The sequence below is a fragment of the Oncorhynchus tshawytscha genome, linkage group LG02 (genome assembly GCF_018296145.1).
Source record: "Oncorhynchus tshawytscha isolate Ot180627B linkage group LG02, Otsh_v2.0, whole genome shotgun sequence".
Lineage (NCBI taxonomy): Eukaryota > Metazoa > Chordata > Actinopteri > Salmoniformes > Salmonidae > Oncorhynchus > Oncorhynchus tshawytscha.
The window spans coordinates 26,574,136-26,590,345 of NC_056430.1; the positions used below are offsets into that span (position 1 = coordinate 26,574,136).

The following is a 16,210-nucleotide window of genomic DNA, read 5'->3' on the forward strand; positions in this document are numbered from 1 at the left end:
CCTGCAAGACAGGATTGTCAGTGTTCTACCATGGCCAGCAAAGAGCCCCGGATCTCAATCCCATTGAGCGCATCTGGGACCTGTTGGATTGGAGGATGAGGGCTAGGGCCATTCCCCCCAGAAATATCCGGAAACTTGCAGGTGCCTTGGTGGAAGAGTGGGGTAACATTTCACAGCAAGAACTGGCAAATCTGGTACAGTCCATGAGGACGAGATGCACTGCAGTAATTAATGCAGCTGGTGGCCACACCATATACTGACTGTTACTTTTGATTTTGACCCCCCCTTTGTTCAGGGACACATTATTCCATTTCTGTTAGTCACATGTCTGTGGAACTTGTTCAGTTTATGTCTCCGTTGCAATATTTTGTTATGTTCATTCAAATATTTACACATGTTAAGTTTGCTGAAAATAAACGCAGTTGACAGTGAGAGGACGTTTCTTATTTTGCTGAGTTTATATACATATACAACGATACCGTAATCAAAATCAAATCAAATCAAATTTATTTATATAGCCCTTCGTACATCAGCTGATATCTCAAAGTGCTGTACAGAAACCCAGTCTAAAACCCCAAACAGCAAGCAATGCAGGTGTAGAAGCACGGTGGCTAGGAAAAACTCCCTAGAAAGGCCAAAACCTAGGAAGAAACCTAGAGAGGAACCAGGCTATGTGGGGTGGCCAGTCCTCTTCTGGCTGTGCCGGGTGGAGATTATAACAGAACATGGCCAAGATGTTCAAATGTTCATAAATGACCAGCATGGTCGAATAATAATAAGGCAGAACAGTTGAAACTGGAGCAGCAGCACAGTCAGGTGGAAGTTGAAACTGGAGCAGCAGCATGGCCAGGTGGACTGGGGACAGCAAGGAGTCATCATGTCAGGTAGTCCTGGGGCATGGTCCTAGGGCTCAGGTCAGTTGAAACTGGAACAGCAGCATGGCCAGGTGGACTGGGGACAGCAAGGAGTCATCATGTCAGGTAGTCCTGGAGCTCAGGTCCTAGGGCTCAGGTCCTCCGAGAGAGAGAAAGAAAGAGAGAAGGAGAGAATTAGAGAACGCACACTTAGATTCACACAGGACACCGAATAGGACAGGAGAAGTACTCCAGATATAACAAACTGACCCCAGCCCCCCGACACATAAACTACTGCAGCATAAATACTGGAGGCTGAGACAGGAGGGGTCAGGAGACACTGTGGCCCCATCCGAGGTCACCCCCGGACAGGGCCAAACAGGAAGGATATAACCCCACCCACTTTGCCAAAGCACAGCACCCACACCACTAGAGGGATATCTTCAACCACCAACTTACCATCCTGAGACAAGGCTGAGTATAGCCCACAAAGATCTCCGCCACGGCACAACCCAAGGGGGGCGCCAACCCAGACAGGATGACCACAACAGTGAATCAACCCACTCAGGTGACGCACCCCCTCCAGGGACGGCATGAGAGAGCCCCAGTAAGCCAGTGACCCAGCCCCTGTAATAGGGTTAGAGGCAGAGAATCCCAGTGGAAAGAGGGGAACCGGCCAGGCAGAGACAGCAAGGGCGGTTCGTTGCTCCAGAGCCTTTCCGTTCACCTTCCCACTCCTGGGCCAGACTACACTCAATCATATGACCCACTGAAGAGATGAGTCTTCAGTAAAGACTTAAAGGTTGAGACCAAGTTTGCGTCTCTGACATGGGTAGGCAGACCGTTCCATAAAAATGGAGCTCTATAGGAGAAAGCCCTGCCTCCAGCTGTTTGCTTAGAAATTCTAGGGACAATTAGGAGGCCTGCGTCTTGTGACCGTAGCGTACGTGTAGGTATGTACGGCAGGACCAAATCAGAGAGATAGGTAGGAGCAAGCCCATGTAATGCTTTGTAGGTTAGCAGTAAAACCTTGAAATCAGCCCTTGCTTTGACAGGAAGCCAGTGTAGATAGAGAGGCTAGCACTGGAGTAATATGATCAAATTTTTTGGTTCTAGTCAGGATTCTAGCAGCCGTATTTAGCACTAACTGAAGTTTATTTAGTGCTTTATCCGGGTAGCCGGAAAATAGAGCATTGCAGTAGTCTAACCTAGAAGTGACAAAAGCATGGATTAATTTTTCTGCATCATTTTTGGACAGAAAGTTTCTGATTTTTGCAATGTTACGTAGATGGAAAAAAGATGTCCTTGAAATGGTCTTGATATGTTCTTCAAAAGAGAGATCAGGGTCCAGAGTAACGCCGAGGTCCTTCACAGTTTTATTTGAGACGACTGTACAACCATTAAGATTAATTGTCAGATTCAACAGAATATCTCTTTGGTTCTTGGGACCTAGAACAAGCATCTCTGTTTTGTCCGAGTTTAATAGTAGAAAGTTTGCAGCCATCCACTTCCTTATGTCTGAAACACATGCTTCTAGCGAGGGCAATTTTGGGGCTTCACCATGTTTCATTGAAATGTACAGCTGTGTGTCATCCGCATAGCAGTGAAAGTTTACATTATGTTTTCGAATAACATCCCCAAGAGGTAAAATATATAGTGAGAACAATAGTGGTCCTAAAACGGAACCTTGAGGAACACCGAAATTTACAGTTGATTTGTCAGAGGACAAACCATTCACAGAGACAAACTGATATCTTTCTGACAGATAAGATCTAAACCAGGCCAGAACTTGTCCGTGTAGACCAATTTGGGTTTCCAATCTCTCCAAAAGAATGTGGTGATCGATGGTATCAAAAGCGGCACTAAGGTCTAGGAGCACGAGGACAGATGCAGAGCCTCGGTCCGATGCCATTAAAATGTCATTTACCACCTTCACAAGTGCCGTCTCAGTGCTATGATGGGGTCTAAAACCAGACTGAAGCATTTCGTATACATTGTTTGTCTTCAGGAAGGCAGTGAGTTGCTGAGCAACAGCCTTCTCTAAAATTTTTGAGAGGAATGGAAGATTCGATATAGGCCGATAGTTTTTTATATTTTCTGGGTCAAGGTTTGGCTTTTTCAAGAGAGGCTTTATTACTGCCACTTTTAGTGAGTTTGGTACACATCCAGTGGATAGAGAGCCGTTTATTATGTTCAACATTGAAGGGCCAAGCACAGGAAGCAGCTCTTTCAGTAGTTTAGTTGGAATAGGGTCCAGTATGCAGCTTGAAGGTTTAGAGGCCATGATTATTTTCATCATTGTGTCAAGAGATATAGTACTAAAACACTTGAGCGTCTCTCTTGATCCTAGGTCCTGGCAGAGTTGTGCAGACTCAGGACAACTGAGGTTTGGAGGAATACGCAGGTTTAAAGAAGAGTCCGTAATTTGCTTTCTAATAATCATAATCTTTTCCTCAAAGAAGTTCATGAATTTATCACTGCTAAAGTGAAAGTCATCCTCTCTTGGGGAATGCTGCTTTTTAGTTAGCTTTGCGACAGTATCAAAAAGGAATTTCGGATTGTTCTTATTTTCCTCAATTAAGTTAGAAAAATAGGATGATCGAGCAGCAGTAAGGGCTCTTCGGTACTGCACGGTACTGTCTTTCCAAGCTAGTCGGAAGACTTCCAGTTTGGTGTGGCGCCATTTCCGTTCCAATTTTCTGGAAGCTTGCTTCAGAGCTCGGGTATTTTCTGTGTACCAGGGAGCTAGTTTCTTATGAGAATTTTTTTTTTAGTTTTTAGGGGTGCAACTGCATCTAGGGTATTGCGCAAGGTTAAATTGAGATCCTCAGTTAGGTGGTTAACTGATTTTTGTCCTCTGGCGTCCTTGGGTAGGCAGAGGGAGTCTGGAAGGGCATCAAAGAATCTTTGTGTTGTCTGTGAATTTATAGCACGACTTTTGATGTTCCTTGGTTGGGGTCTGAGCAGATTATTTGTTGCAATTGCAAACGTAATAAAATGGTGGTCCGATAGTCCAGGATTATGAGGAAAAACATTAAGATCCACCACATTTATTCCATGGGACAAAACTAGGTCCAGCGTATGACTGTGACAGTGAGTGGGTCCAGAGACATGTTGGACAAAACCCACTGAGTCGATGATGGCTCCGAAAGCCTTTTGGAGTGGGTCTGTGGACTTTTCCATGTGAATATTAAAGTCACCAAAGATTAGAATATTATCTGCTATGACTACAAGGTCCGATAGGAATTCAGGGAACTCAGTGAGAAACGCTGTATATGGCCCAGGAGGCCTGTAAACAGTAGCTATAAAAAGTGATTGAGTAGGCTGCATAGATTTCATGACTAGAAGCTCAAAAGACGAAAACGTCATTTTTTTTTTTTGTAAATTGAAATTTGCTATCGTAAATGTTAGCAACCTCTCCGCCTTTGCGGGATGCACGGGGATATGGTCACTAGTGTAGCCAGGAGGTGAGGCCTCATTTAAAACAGTAAATTCATCAGGCTTAAGCCATGTTTCAGTCAGGCCAATCACATCAAGATTATGATCAGTGATTAGTTCATTGACTATAATTGCCTTTGAAGTAAGGGATCTAACATTAAGTAGCCCTATTTTGAGATGTGAGGTATCATGATCTCTTTCAGTAATGACAGGAATGGAGGTGGTCTTTATCCTAGTGAGATTGCTAAGGCGAACACCGCCATGTTTAGTTTTGCCCAACCTAGGTCGAGGCACAGACACGGTCTCAATGGTGATAGCTGAGCTGACTACACTGACTGTGCTAGTGGCAGACTCCACTATGCTGGCAGGCTGGCTAACAGCCTGCTGCCTGGCCTGCACCCTATTTCATTGTGGAGCTAGAGGAGTTAGAGCCCTGTCTATGTTGGTAGATAAGATGAGAGCACCCCTCCAGCTAGGATGGAGTCCGTCACTCCTCAGCAGGTCAGGCTTGGTCCTGTTTGTGGGTGAGTCCCAGAAAGAGGGCCAATTATCTACAAATTCTATCTTTTGGGAGGGGCAGAAAACAGTTTTCAACCAGCGATTGAGTTGTGAGACTCTGCTGTAGAGCTCATCACTCCCCCTAACTGGGAGGGGGCCAGAGACAATTACTCGATGCCGACACATCTTTCTAGCTGATATGCACGCAGAAGCTATGTTGCGCTTGGTGATCTCTGACTGTTTCATCCTAACATCGTTGGTGCCGACGTGGATAACAATATCTCTATACTCTCTACACTCGCCAGTTTTAGCTTTAGCCAGCACCATCTTCAGATTAGCCTTAACGTCGGTAGCCCTGCCCCCGGGTAAACAGTGTATGATCGCTGGATGATTCGCTTTAAGTCTAATGCTGCGGGTAATGGAGTCGCCAATGACTAGAATTTTCAATTTGTCAGAGCTAATGGTGGGAAGCTTCTGCGTCTCAGACCCCGTAACGGGAGGAGTAGAGACCAGAGAAGAATCGGCCTCTGACTCCGACCCGCTGCTTAATGGGGAAAACCGGTTGAAAGTTTCTGTCGGCTGAATGAGCGACACCGGTTGAGCGTTCCTACAGCATTTCCTTCCAGAAACCGTGAGAAAGTTGTCCGGCTGCGGGGACTGTGTCAGGGGATTTATACTACTATCTGTACTTACTGGTGGCACAGACGCTGTTTCATCCTTTCCTACACTGAAATTACCCTTGCCTAACGATTGCGTCTGAAGCTGGGCTTGCAGCACAGCTATCCTCGCCGTAAGGCGAGTACAGCGGCTGCAATTAGAAGGCATCATGTTAATGTTACTACTTAGCTTCGGCTGTTGGAGATCCTGACGAATCGTGTCCAGATAAAGCGTCCGGAGTGAAAAAGTTGAAAAAGTTGAGGAAAAAATAAATAAATATATGAACGGTAATTAAAAAGTGAAAACCGTAAAGTTGTCAGGTAGCAAAACAGGTTGGCAACAAAACGCACAGCAACTCGAAAACAAGCCTGCAAGTTGTGACCGGAAATGACGTATCTCCACCCGTACACCGTATTTATAGAGATGATTTAAGATAAATCTACAGAAAACCCTATTGAATGAAAACTCCACGAGAAAATCTGTTGGCCAGCAAGTAGGAGGATTTTCAGCAGTTTAATGAAATGTATTCAGTGCGCGGAAGGTAACCACACCTGCAGAGCGTGTTACACGACTGAATAAGGTAAGTCTGAATTTCAATACTGAAAAGTGCATAGGAAATGCCTACATTTCCTATGTCTGAATCGGTCCTTACAGCGATGCTAGGCACATGTAATGCCTATGAAAGTAAGGCTTATCGTATCAGCCTACTATCACTACCACTTTCATTCAGATTTATCTGTAATTTAACATGTTTTCAGATTATAGAGATTTGTGTTCTCTTCAATGAAAACGCACAACTGTGCTTTGTCTGCAATAATGTGATTTCTCCTTTGCCTTTAAAAGTTGTCTCTATTAATTATTGTTAAATGTAAATGCAGCTGACCATATCTGTCAACCATCAGCTTATTATCTGACCCATCGATCTGCTGGGTGCAGGTGGGTGGGAGAACAAAGGGCCCTGATGGACATGGCTAGAGGTTTATCTCCTCTCCTCCGTGACCTGTTGTTTTCACAGCTGCTGACCCCTTGACAGGGATAACAAAAGGTCTAATGATGGGTTAGGAGGAAGCCCAGACAGAGACTGATAACCCTCCCTGTCCAAACAAACTCACACACAAAAAAGACCAGCCAGCTCAACAAATAGCACAGATATGAAGCATTTTCTCCTCTGCCTTTAGCCCTTGACAAGACGGGTCATGGGTGCCTCTATAGCAGGGGTCTCCAACCCTGTTCCTGGAGAGCTACCCTCCTGTAGGTTTCGATTGAACCCCAGTTGTAACTAACCTGATTCATCTCATCAATTAGCTAATTAATAGAATAATGATCACTAGATTAGGGTTGAAGAAAACACCTACTGGATGTTAGCTCTCCAGGAACAGGGTTGGAGAGCCCTGCTCTTTCAGCACTACAGTCAGCCTACAATGTTTAATGACTATGTGTACTGTATGTGCATGATGATGTGACATTTCACCTGGGCTATTGCCTTCAGGTTGGTTATACTGATCAAGAGGAGAATTCATTATCTAATGTTTCCCCCCCAAAAAAATGTACTCTTGAAAATTAAGTTACACACAAAACAAGCAAATGTGAAACCGGGGGATGAGGATTTCACATTTTACAGCATAGCACTTTGAGAGATTGCCTTATAGCCAATACAGGTTGTATTCCCTCTGAGTGATTAACTGTAATAACACTTTGTCATGCCCTGACCTTAGTTATCTTTGTCTTCTTTATTATTTTGGTTAGGTCAGGGTGTGAAGAGGGTGGTATGTGTGTTTTACCCTGTCTATGGTTTTTGTATATCTATGGGGTTTGGTACATCTAGGTATATGTAGGTCTATGGTGGCCTGAATTGGTTCCCAGTCAGAGACAGCTGTTTATCGTTGTCTCTGATTGGGGATCCTATTTAGGTTCCCATTTTCCATTCTGGTTTTGTGGGTTATTTTCTATGGTTAGTTGCATGTCAGCACTCGTTATATGTAGCATCACGGTTGTTGTTTTGTATAGTTTAGTTCAGTGTTCTCTTTCATTAAAGAGGAATGTATTCATATCACGCTGCGCCTTGGTCTCCTCGTTATGACGAACGTGACACGCTTGTTATGGTGCAGCTTTAAACCTCTGGCCCCATGATGTAGACCAGGGATGGGCAACTGGTGGCCTGCTGGCTGACCAATTTATATATATATATATATATATATATATATATATATACAGTTGAAGTCAGAAGTTTACATACACTTAGGTTGGAGTCATTAAAACTCGTTTTTCAACCACTCCACAAATTTCTCGTTAACAAACTAGTTTTGGCAAGTCGGTTAGGACATCTACTTTGTGCATGACACAAGTAATTTTTCCAACAATTGTTTACATACAGATTATTTCACCTAAAGTTCACTGTATCACAATTCCAGTGGTTCAGAAGTTTACATACACAAAGTTGACTGGCCTTTAAACAGCTTGGAAAATTCCAGAAAATTATGTCATGGCTTTAGAAGCTTCTGATAGCCTAATTGACATAATTTGAGTCAATTGGAGGTGTACCTGTGGATGTAGTTCAAGGTCTACCTTCAAACTCAGTGCCTCTTTACTTGACATCATGGGAAAATCAAAATAAATCAGACAAGACCAAGAAAATACTAATTGAGTGGATATAAACTTCTGACCCACTGGGAATGTGATGAATGAAATGAAAGCTGATATAAATCATTCTCTCTACTATTATTCTGACATTTCACATTCTTAAAATAAAGTGGTGATCCTAACTGACCTAAGACAGAGAATTTTTACTTTTAGGATTAAATTTCAGGAATTGTGAAAAGCTGAGTTTAAATGTATTTGGCCAAGGTTTATGTAAACTTCTGACTTCAACTGTATGTATATATTAATCATTAGTTATCATATTAAAAACTACAAACATTTGCCTCCAACCTGTTGGGTACTAACTTCTAAACTTGAAATATCCCTATTCATGTTACCATATTATAACTGAGGGTATGGAAATTTACTGAATGAGAAAGTTTAGATTCTGTCAGAACATGTTATTGTTAAATATCAGGTATCCTATGGAGAAGAGAAGGGCCACAGTCTGGTTTCAGTCAACAGATAAGGTAGGACAGCTGTGAGTTGGGGAGGAGTGAGAAATTTGGGCCGAGGTCAGGTCAGATGAAGTGAGACAGAACAGTCACCACTAAAGTCCTGTCTAGCAATACAGATGTATTGGCTGTCCAGATGTGCAAGGAGGAGACTCAGCATAAGAGGAAGGTATATGTGCTTGTGTAAACATGTCTGTCTTGCACAGCTGTGTGACCCAGTGGGTGAATAAACTTGGTTTGAGTTTTACTAGTCATCCGTGAGTTTTACTCTGGCAAAATGAGTAGAATTGCAGGAAATTAACTTTAGAACAAAAATGTGTTTTCTCTTTGCTGTCACGAAAGGGGCACCTAAAATGTTTTGCATGTGAAGTGGGGATGCCACTGCGGCCCCTCATGAGTTCTGTTTTTTTGTAGCCACCACCCCCATCAAAGTTGCCCATCCCTGATGTAGACCATTACAATTCAATAGAGAGTGTGTCTGTTTGGACAATACACCTGAAGCAGGGATAGATCTTTCAACCGTGATGCTACATATCACGAGTGCTGACATGCAACTAACCATAGACAATAACCCACAAAACCAGAATGGAAAATGGGAACCTAATAGCGCTCAGCAGGAGAAAGAGAGGCTCATTGTTATTCTGCGAAGGTCGCCTGATCTCAGCCAAATCTATCTGTGCCTTGCTCTTGATTCCACATCATTTCTCTATTGTTTGGCTCAGAGAAATCCCCAAATCCCCCTACTCTGGCATCGGCTGGAAAAGCAGGAAATCTGAGAGAGCAGCCCAGCAAGCTCCTCTCCTCCTGGAATTCCTCTCTAAAGCTCTAGGAAGGCCTGATTGAAATGAGAGGGAGAAAGTATTTTCACCTTCCTGGTTCTTAAGGGCCAAAAGCCACAAGCAGTCGGTATGGTTCCAATATTAGGAGAGAGAGAGTGCATGGCCATGGCCTGGTTTGTTGGTTACATGCGTCCATGTTCTCATAATACAGTCAAAATGGGGAGACTATCTCCTTGAAGGGAGAATATGTCTCTCCTTGAACAACCAAGGCTCATCAATAAGTGATGTCTTGTCTCTTCCTGACCATCACACTCCAGGAAGTGCTGCCTTGATTTGTATCAAGAGACACTTCTGTACAATGCCTATGCACGTTTCTCTCCCATTTCTTAAAAACCTTATTTGAGCCTTCACATGACGTTTATAGGATATTTCTAGACACATTTAACTAATTTATGCTGCCTGTATTGTCCAAACAAACATCCTCTGCCTCTTTGTCCTTCAGTTTAGTTTAAAAATACATTCCAACAGTCGGGAGACAAGTGAGTGTAGCAATGATAGCAGGGCTTTTGGTCGCACTGAAATCTAATCCCATTACACGGTGCCATGTGACTGAGCCAGAATAATCACTTGAGTTAAAAGTGATTACCACTGTTCCCTCTTATCTCCCAATGAGTCCAGAGGACTTCAGCCAACAACAAGTGCTCTGCGAGCTGATGTGATGCTTGTCCAACTGGAGAACACCATATGACACCTACAAACCGAGGAAATGTCTCTAATGGTTTTCTATGGAGTGTGTGTAGCATAGTTTAAGATGCATGGAAGTCGTATGGTTTTCTATGGGATGTGTGTAGCTAGTATAACATCCATGTTAGTCTAGAGGTTTTCTATTGGATGCGTGAGGCATCGTAGTCGGTGCACATGGGTGAGTAATTAGAGCATGTGTCCTTCTGTCTGAACATGCCCTGCATATCTTACACACAACCCCAACATGGAGTTTACATATAATATGAGAGATACATAAAAAAAAGTAGTACCACGATGTGTGAAGGAGAGCACAATTTCAAATATTTCTGATATTTGCTTGAGTTCCAATTAATCTTTACTATTTTCGATTATTGTGGTAATATTGTGATATTATACACATAACCCTCAGCCCAAATAATGTTGGCTAGTCATAAATTAATTAATTATTATTTTCATCACAACTCTAAACCCATGAAGTACATACATCATTGTATTCATATTCAAGGGAAAGGATCTTGTTAACTTATAAACATTTCTGTTACAGTAGGGAATGGGAGATTCCTCACCTGATTGTCAGACATGATGTAGAGAGAGTTGCGGTCCAGAGAGAAGGCCATGTCTCGGAGGATAGGACCACCTTCTGTCATCACGGTCAGGGTCTCATACTGCCCCCCGCCCTCAGGAGACCCATCCACTCGGACCTGGAGGACAGAGAGACAGACATAGGGCTGGTCAATTACATCTGTATGCTTGACAATAAAATAGTGACGGTTTTGACCAAACAAACCTATGGAGTACTGTACTCTTAGCTCAGCTTTGTAATTAGTTCATTATGTTACCGGTGATAGCATGTTTCTGGCTGGTTTTCAATTAAACCAGACTAAAGATTCATTTAACTTTGGCACAACTTCAAACCACCATCTTTTGGGGTGCATTTAAAGCATGCTTGATGATAGGCACACACATACAAAGAGAGAATTGGATTCCCTTCCCCAACCCCTTTCTGTCCATTTTCATCAATACACATTTTCCTCATTAGTAGGTGATGTCAGAAATCTGAATGACTTCATACAGTAACAGTACATTATTATCACATCTGAAAATGTAAATTGATATACCCTGAGTCTTAAAAGACAACAATAAGTTGGACAACTGAGAAAAAAGGATCCTCATTAGCTATACTATCTCCAGTTTAATGGTTGCTTAGAATTCAGCATAATAATATCAACTGGCTGATTAACCTCTTGAACCTCTGGGGGCAGTATTTCATTTTTGGATGAAAAACGTTCCTGTTTTAAAGAAGATATTTTGTCACGAAAAGATGCTCGACTATGCATATAATTGACAGCTTTGGAAAGAAAACACTCTGACGTTTCCAAAACTGCAAAGATATTGTCTGTGAGTGCCACAGAACTAATGCTACAGGTGAAACCAAGATGAGCCAGATTTTGGAGGCACTGTGTTCCAATGTCTCCTTATATGGCTGTGAATGCGCAAGGAATGAGCCTACACTTTCTGTCGTTTCCCCAAGGTGTTTGCAGCATTGTGACGTATTTGTAGGCATATCATTGGAAAATTGACCATAAGAGACTACATTTACCAGGTGTCCGCTCGGTGTCCTCCGTCAAAACTATTGCGTAATCTCCAGGTGCGTGCATTTTTTTCCATTTTGAACAGAGGAGAAACTAAACTGCAACGAGTGATTTATCATCTAATAGATATGTGAAAAACACCTTGAAGATTGATTCTAAACAACGTTTGCCATGTTTCTGTTGATATTATGGGAGTTAATTTGGAAAAAAGTTTGCATTGTAATGACTGAATTTTCGGGGGTTTTTCTTAGCCAAACGTGATGAACAAAACGGAGCGATTTCTCCTACACAAATAATATTTTTGGAAAAACTGAACATTTGCTATCTAACTGAGAGTCTCCTCATTGAAAACATCCGAAGTTCTTAATGCTATGCTAGCTATCAATACTCTTACACAAATGCTTGTGTAGATATGGTTGAAAAGCATTTTTTGAAAATCTGAGATGACAGTGTTGTTAAGTTAAAGATAGGGCTGACTACTGCCCCCTTTGGAGGAATTGCGTGCCCATAGTAAACAGAAAAAAAATCTGTCAAAAATTGCTAATATATGCATATAATAATTATTATTGAATAGAAAACACTCTAAAGCTTCTAAAACCGTTCAAATTATGTCTGTATGTAAAGCAGAACTCTCAGGGCAGCCATTCTCCCAAACTCTCTCTTGCCATCATGAAAGTTGGCCCAACTTTGACGTCATCGCCCCCACCCTTCCCAACCAGCTACGGATCTGGGAATAGTTCCTATCTCTTCAGCGCGATGTCCCCTTTCAGTGGGGCCTCTCATTGTGAGAATCGCATGCTCCCTCGAGTTTTGGCGGGCTGAAACCTCCGGGTCACGCGAAAATACATGTACTTTCATGCGCGCGTCGGGTCCGGAGCTCTCTTTCTTCCAGGATTGACCAAACGATGTAGGTTTGTCTGTTCGAGCTAAGGATTGTTTTGCACGTTTAGAACATGCTAAAGTTTGATTCTGCACTTAGTTTGACCAGTTTAGTCGACATATAATATGTAATTTTGAAGTTTAGATGCGCATCCACTAGAATTTTGGCTGCATTTCAACCGGAATTTGTCGTGTTTGATAACCTAAAGACACTTGAAAACCAAACGCAGTTTTTGGTAAGTATAACTCCTTCCACGTCTTCTGATCGATGAACATCAAAGGTAAGGGAATATTTATGTGTTAATTATGGGTTTCTGTGGACTCCGAGATAGAGGAGACATAATGCTAATTTCTGAGCGCCGTCTCATATTATAGCCTTGTGAACAAATTCTGTAACGTTAAAAATAGATGTAACACAGCGGTTGCATTAAGAAGAAGTGTATCTTTCTAACTATATGTAGAACATGTATATTTAGTCAAAGTTTATGATGTGTATTGCTTGTTATCTGACGTTATCTGCCAGGGCTATCATCATTTCTCAGGACATTTGAGTAGCATTTTTTGAACATGGCATCATTGTAAACAGAGATTTATGGATATAAATAGCATATTATTGAAAAAAACATAAATGTACTGTGTAACATGTCCTATTACTGTCATCTGATGAAGATTTTCAAAAGGTTAGTGAATTATTTTTCTTTTAATCCTGCGGTTGTTGATTGCATATTTTGTTCAACTTGGCTATTCAAATTAGCTGTGTCTTTGGTGGGGGTTTGACATAAATATGTGCTATGTTTTCGCCGTAAAACATTTTAGAAATCTGACTTGCTGGCTAGATGAACAAGGTGTTTATCTTTCATTTGAGCTATTGGACTTGTTAATGTGTGGAGGTTAAATATTTCTAAGAATATTTTTGCATTCCGTGCGCCACCGTTCCAGCTGAACGTGGGAGGGGTCGTTCCCAAAAGGGAACCCTATCCCATCAGCAGGTTAAACCTATGTAACTGCTGTGCAGTGGAAATGCTTTCTCATATTAAGAAGATACTCATCTAAATACAGAATGACAGGAGACTTTGCAGAGGGATAGACAATTAGGGGGCAGATGTAAGAAGCCCATAATAAACTACACATCCTCCATTCTGGTTATCTGGACAGTACAAATCTGCAGCACCAAGATCAGGTTGGACTGCAGCAAACCTCCCTGCATGCCAGGCCAGTGTATACAGCCACTGGCAGGCCCACAACACTCTCTCAATAGACACAGCAGGAATCAATAGAAACTGATTACATGATTGGATCCCCTGGGCTCAAAAACAGCACCAATTAATCAACCCTTCCACCTTCCATTCAGCAGCCCTCCCCTAAAGGCTGGGGTCCCCACCATAAAGATAGAGGAATATAGAGAAAAACACCTCATGGACTTAGATGGGAGAATCCTACCGGCGAAATATCTTCTGTGACAAAGAGACCAAAGCCTGGCAAGCAGCCCCAGCGCTGCAGTCATTTAGGGACACGGTCAGGGGATTCTATCAGAAGGACCATTAGGATCACAGTGTCCACTCTGCTCCGTTTGTCATTTAACCAGCTCTGTCCACCATTGATTTGACACTGTCATCCCCCTAACCAGTCACTCAATAGAAAGTTGTATCCAGTAAAGCCTCTGTAACTCTCCATCTGTTTCGTGGTTCCCTGCCCCCTCATCCTCTGTCTCTCTTACCACAATCCCACGCAAGGTGGAGTCAGCTTTCATTCCATTTCACACTCTCTATTTCATTCACAGAAACCAGCGCTTGTATGAGTTCCACTTGCAAAATCTGATTGGAAATAAAACCGAAATTGCCCAGAGAGATATTGTGCCAGCGGTATTAAGCTGGGCATTAGGAAGTTGACCAGGAGCAACCACAGTGAACAAGGTCCAATTTATTATCTCAGAGGAAATAGTGACTATTTGACTGGCCCAGAGTTTGATTTCAGTCCATTTATACATGAGTTTATAATCTAAAACAGGGTTGCTTGGGCTTTGGCCCTGTGGGACTACATCAGGTCCTCAATCTCTCTTAAGCCTCACAGTTCGTAATGAGAGGAGGACCGTTTAATTGGTTTTATAATGAGCCTGCTGGTAGCTGCTGAGATGTGCACAGTATCTGGAAGCTGTCCTAGTTCAGCCAGAGTTTCTGGTAGAAGTAATGTACATGATGAAAAGTGGCTAGTTTACAAAGATCAACTCATGCCTGCTACCCCATCAACCTTAGCCATGTAATAATGAAAATGTTTTGTAAATGATTAGGAAACATCATTCAAGGTCCAGAACATATGAACAAAAAACCCCACAAAGAAAGTAATTTCATGGCTCTTAGAGTATGTGCATAAAATATTTTTTCTCTTCCTTCGTAGGCAGTCTGTTTTACTGAATAGGAAGGTTACTAATGCTTTGGCTAAATGCCCTTTTCTAATCTAGTGTTTCTGTTGTCTTTCTTTAAATGTCCAAACTGTAACCTAACGTTACAAGAGGAAATACAACGGTGTGTTTTCTTTCCTGATACCGACAGGGGGAGTTCATCTTAAAGGCCAACATTGGATACAAACAAGAAAGTAAAATAACCTGACAAATATGCTTTAGAATGTCATATGACCCCATATACTCTTAGTAAGGAATTAATACAATTGACCTGTTCCCTTCAAGAGCTCTTTTAGCATGGTTTGCTGCATCTCTCAGTGGTAGCGTGTTGTGATTCCATCCTTTAAAGAGATTCTCCGGTACTTTTATATAATTTAGCCAGTAGTTCTGAAAGTAGCATTCATGAGCCAAAGGTGGTCCTGAAATTTGCATACTACATCACATACAGTACCAGTCAAAAGTTTGGACACCTACTCATTCAAGGGTTTTTCTTTATTTTTACTATGTTCTACACATATGGCATCATGTAGTAACCAAAAAAAGTGTTAAACAAATCAAAATATATTTTATATTTGAGATTCTTCAAAGTAGCCACCCTATGCATTGATGACAGTTTTGCACACTCTTTGTATTCTCTCAACCAGCTTCATGAGGTAGTCACCTGGAATGCATTTCAATTAACAGGTGTGCCTTGTTAAAAGTTATTTTGTGGAATTTATTTCCTTCTTAATGCGTTTGAGCCAATCAGTTGTGTTGTGACAAGGTAGGAGTGGAATACAGAAGATAGCCCTATTTGGTAAAAGACCAAGTCCATATTATGGCAAGAACAGCTCAAATAAGGACAGAGAAATTACAGTCCATCATTACTTTAAGACATGAAGGTAAGTCAATGTGGAAAATTTCAAGAGCTAGTGCAGTCAAAAAAAACATCAGGCACTATGATAAAACGGTCTCTCATGAGGACCGCCACAGTAAAGGAAGACCCAGAGTTACCTCTGCTGCAGAGGATAAGTTCATTAGAGTTAACTGCACCTCAGATTGCAGCCCAAATAAATGCTTCACAGAGTTCAAGTAACAGACACATCTCAACATCAGCTGTTCAGAGGAGACTGCATGAATCAGGCCGTCATGGTCGCATTGCTGCAAAGAAACCACTACTAAAGGACACCAATAAGAAGAAAAGACTTGCTTGGGCAAAGAAACACAAACAATGGGCATTAGACCAGTGGAAATCTGTCCTTTGGTCTGATGAGTCCAAATTTGAGATTTTGGTTCCAAC

General features: G+C 42.0%; 1 protein-coding gene across 3 annotated transcripts in view; it reads right to left on the minus strand.

The window, feature by feature from the left end:
- Positions 1 to 16,210, minus strand: part of LOC112218734 (plexin-A2-like) — a 74,443-nt gene that overhangs the window by 34,091 nt on the left and 24,142 nt on the right. For 2 of the 3 annotated variants that reach the window (XR_006078636.1, XM_024379808.2), the window contains exon 4: positions 10,629 to 10,763. Coding sequence is in view for 2 of the 3 variants with exons in the window: in XM_024379808.2 (XP_024235576.2) it covers positions 10,629 to 10,763 (135 nt within the window). In the remaining variant the exon portion in view is untranslated. Of the gene's footprint in view, positions 1 to 956; positions 1,015 to 10,628; positions 10,764 to 16,210 lie in introns of those variants that run through there. The other variant, XM_042295797.1, reaches the window with a different exon arrangement.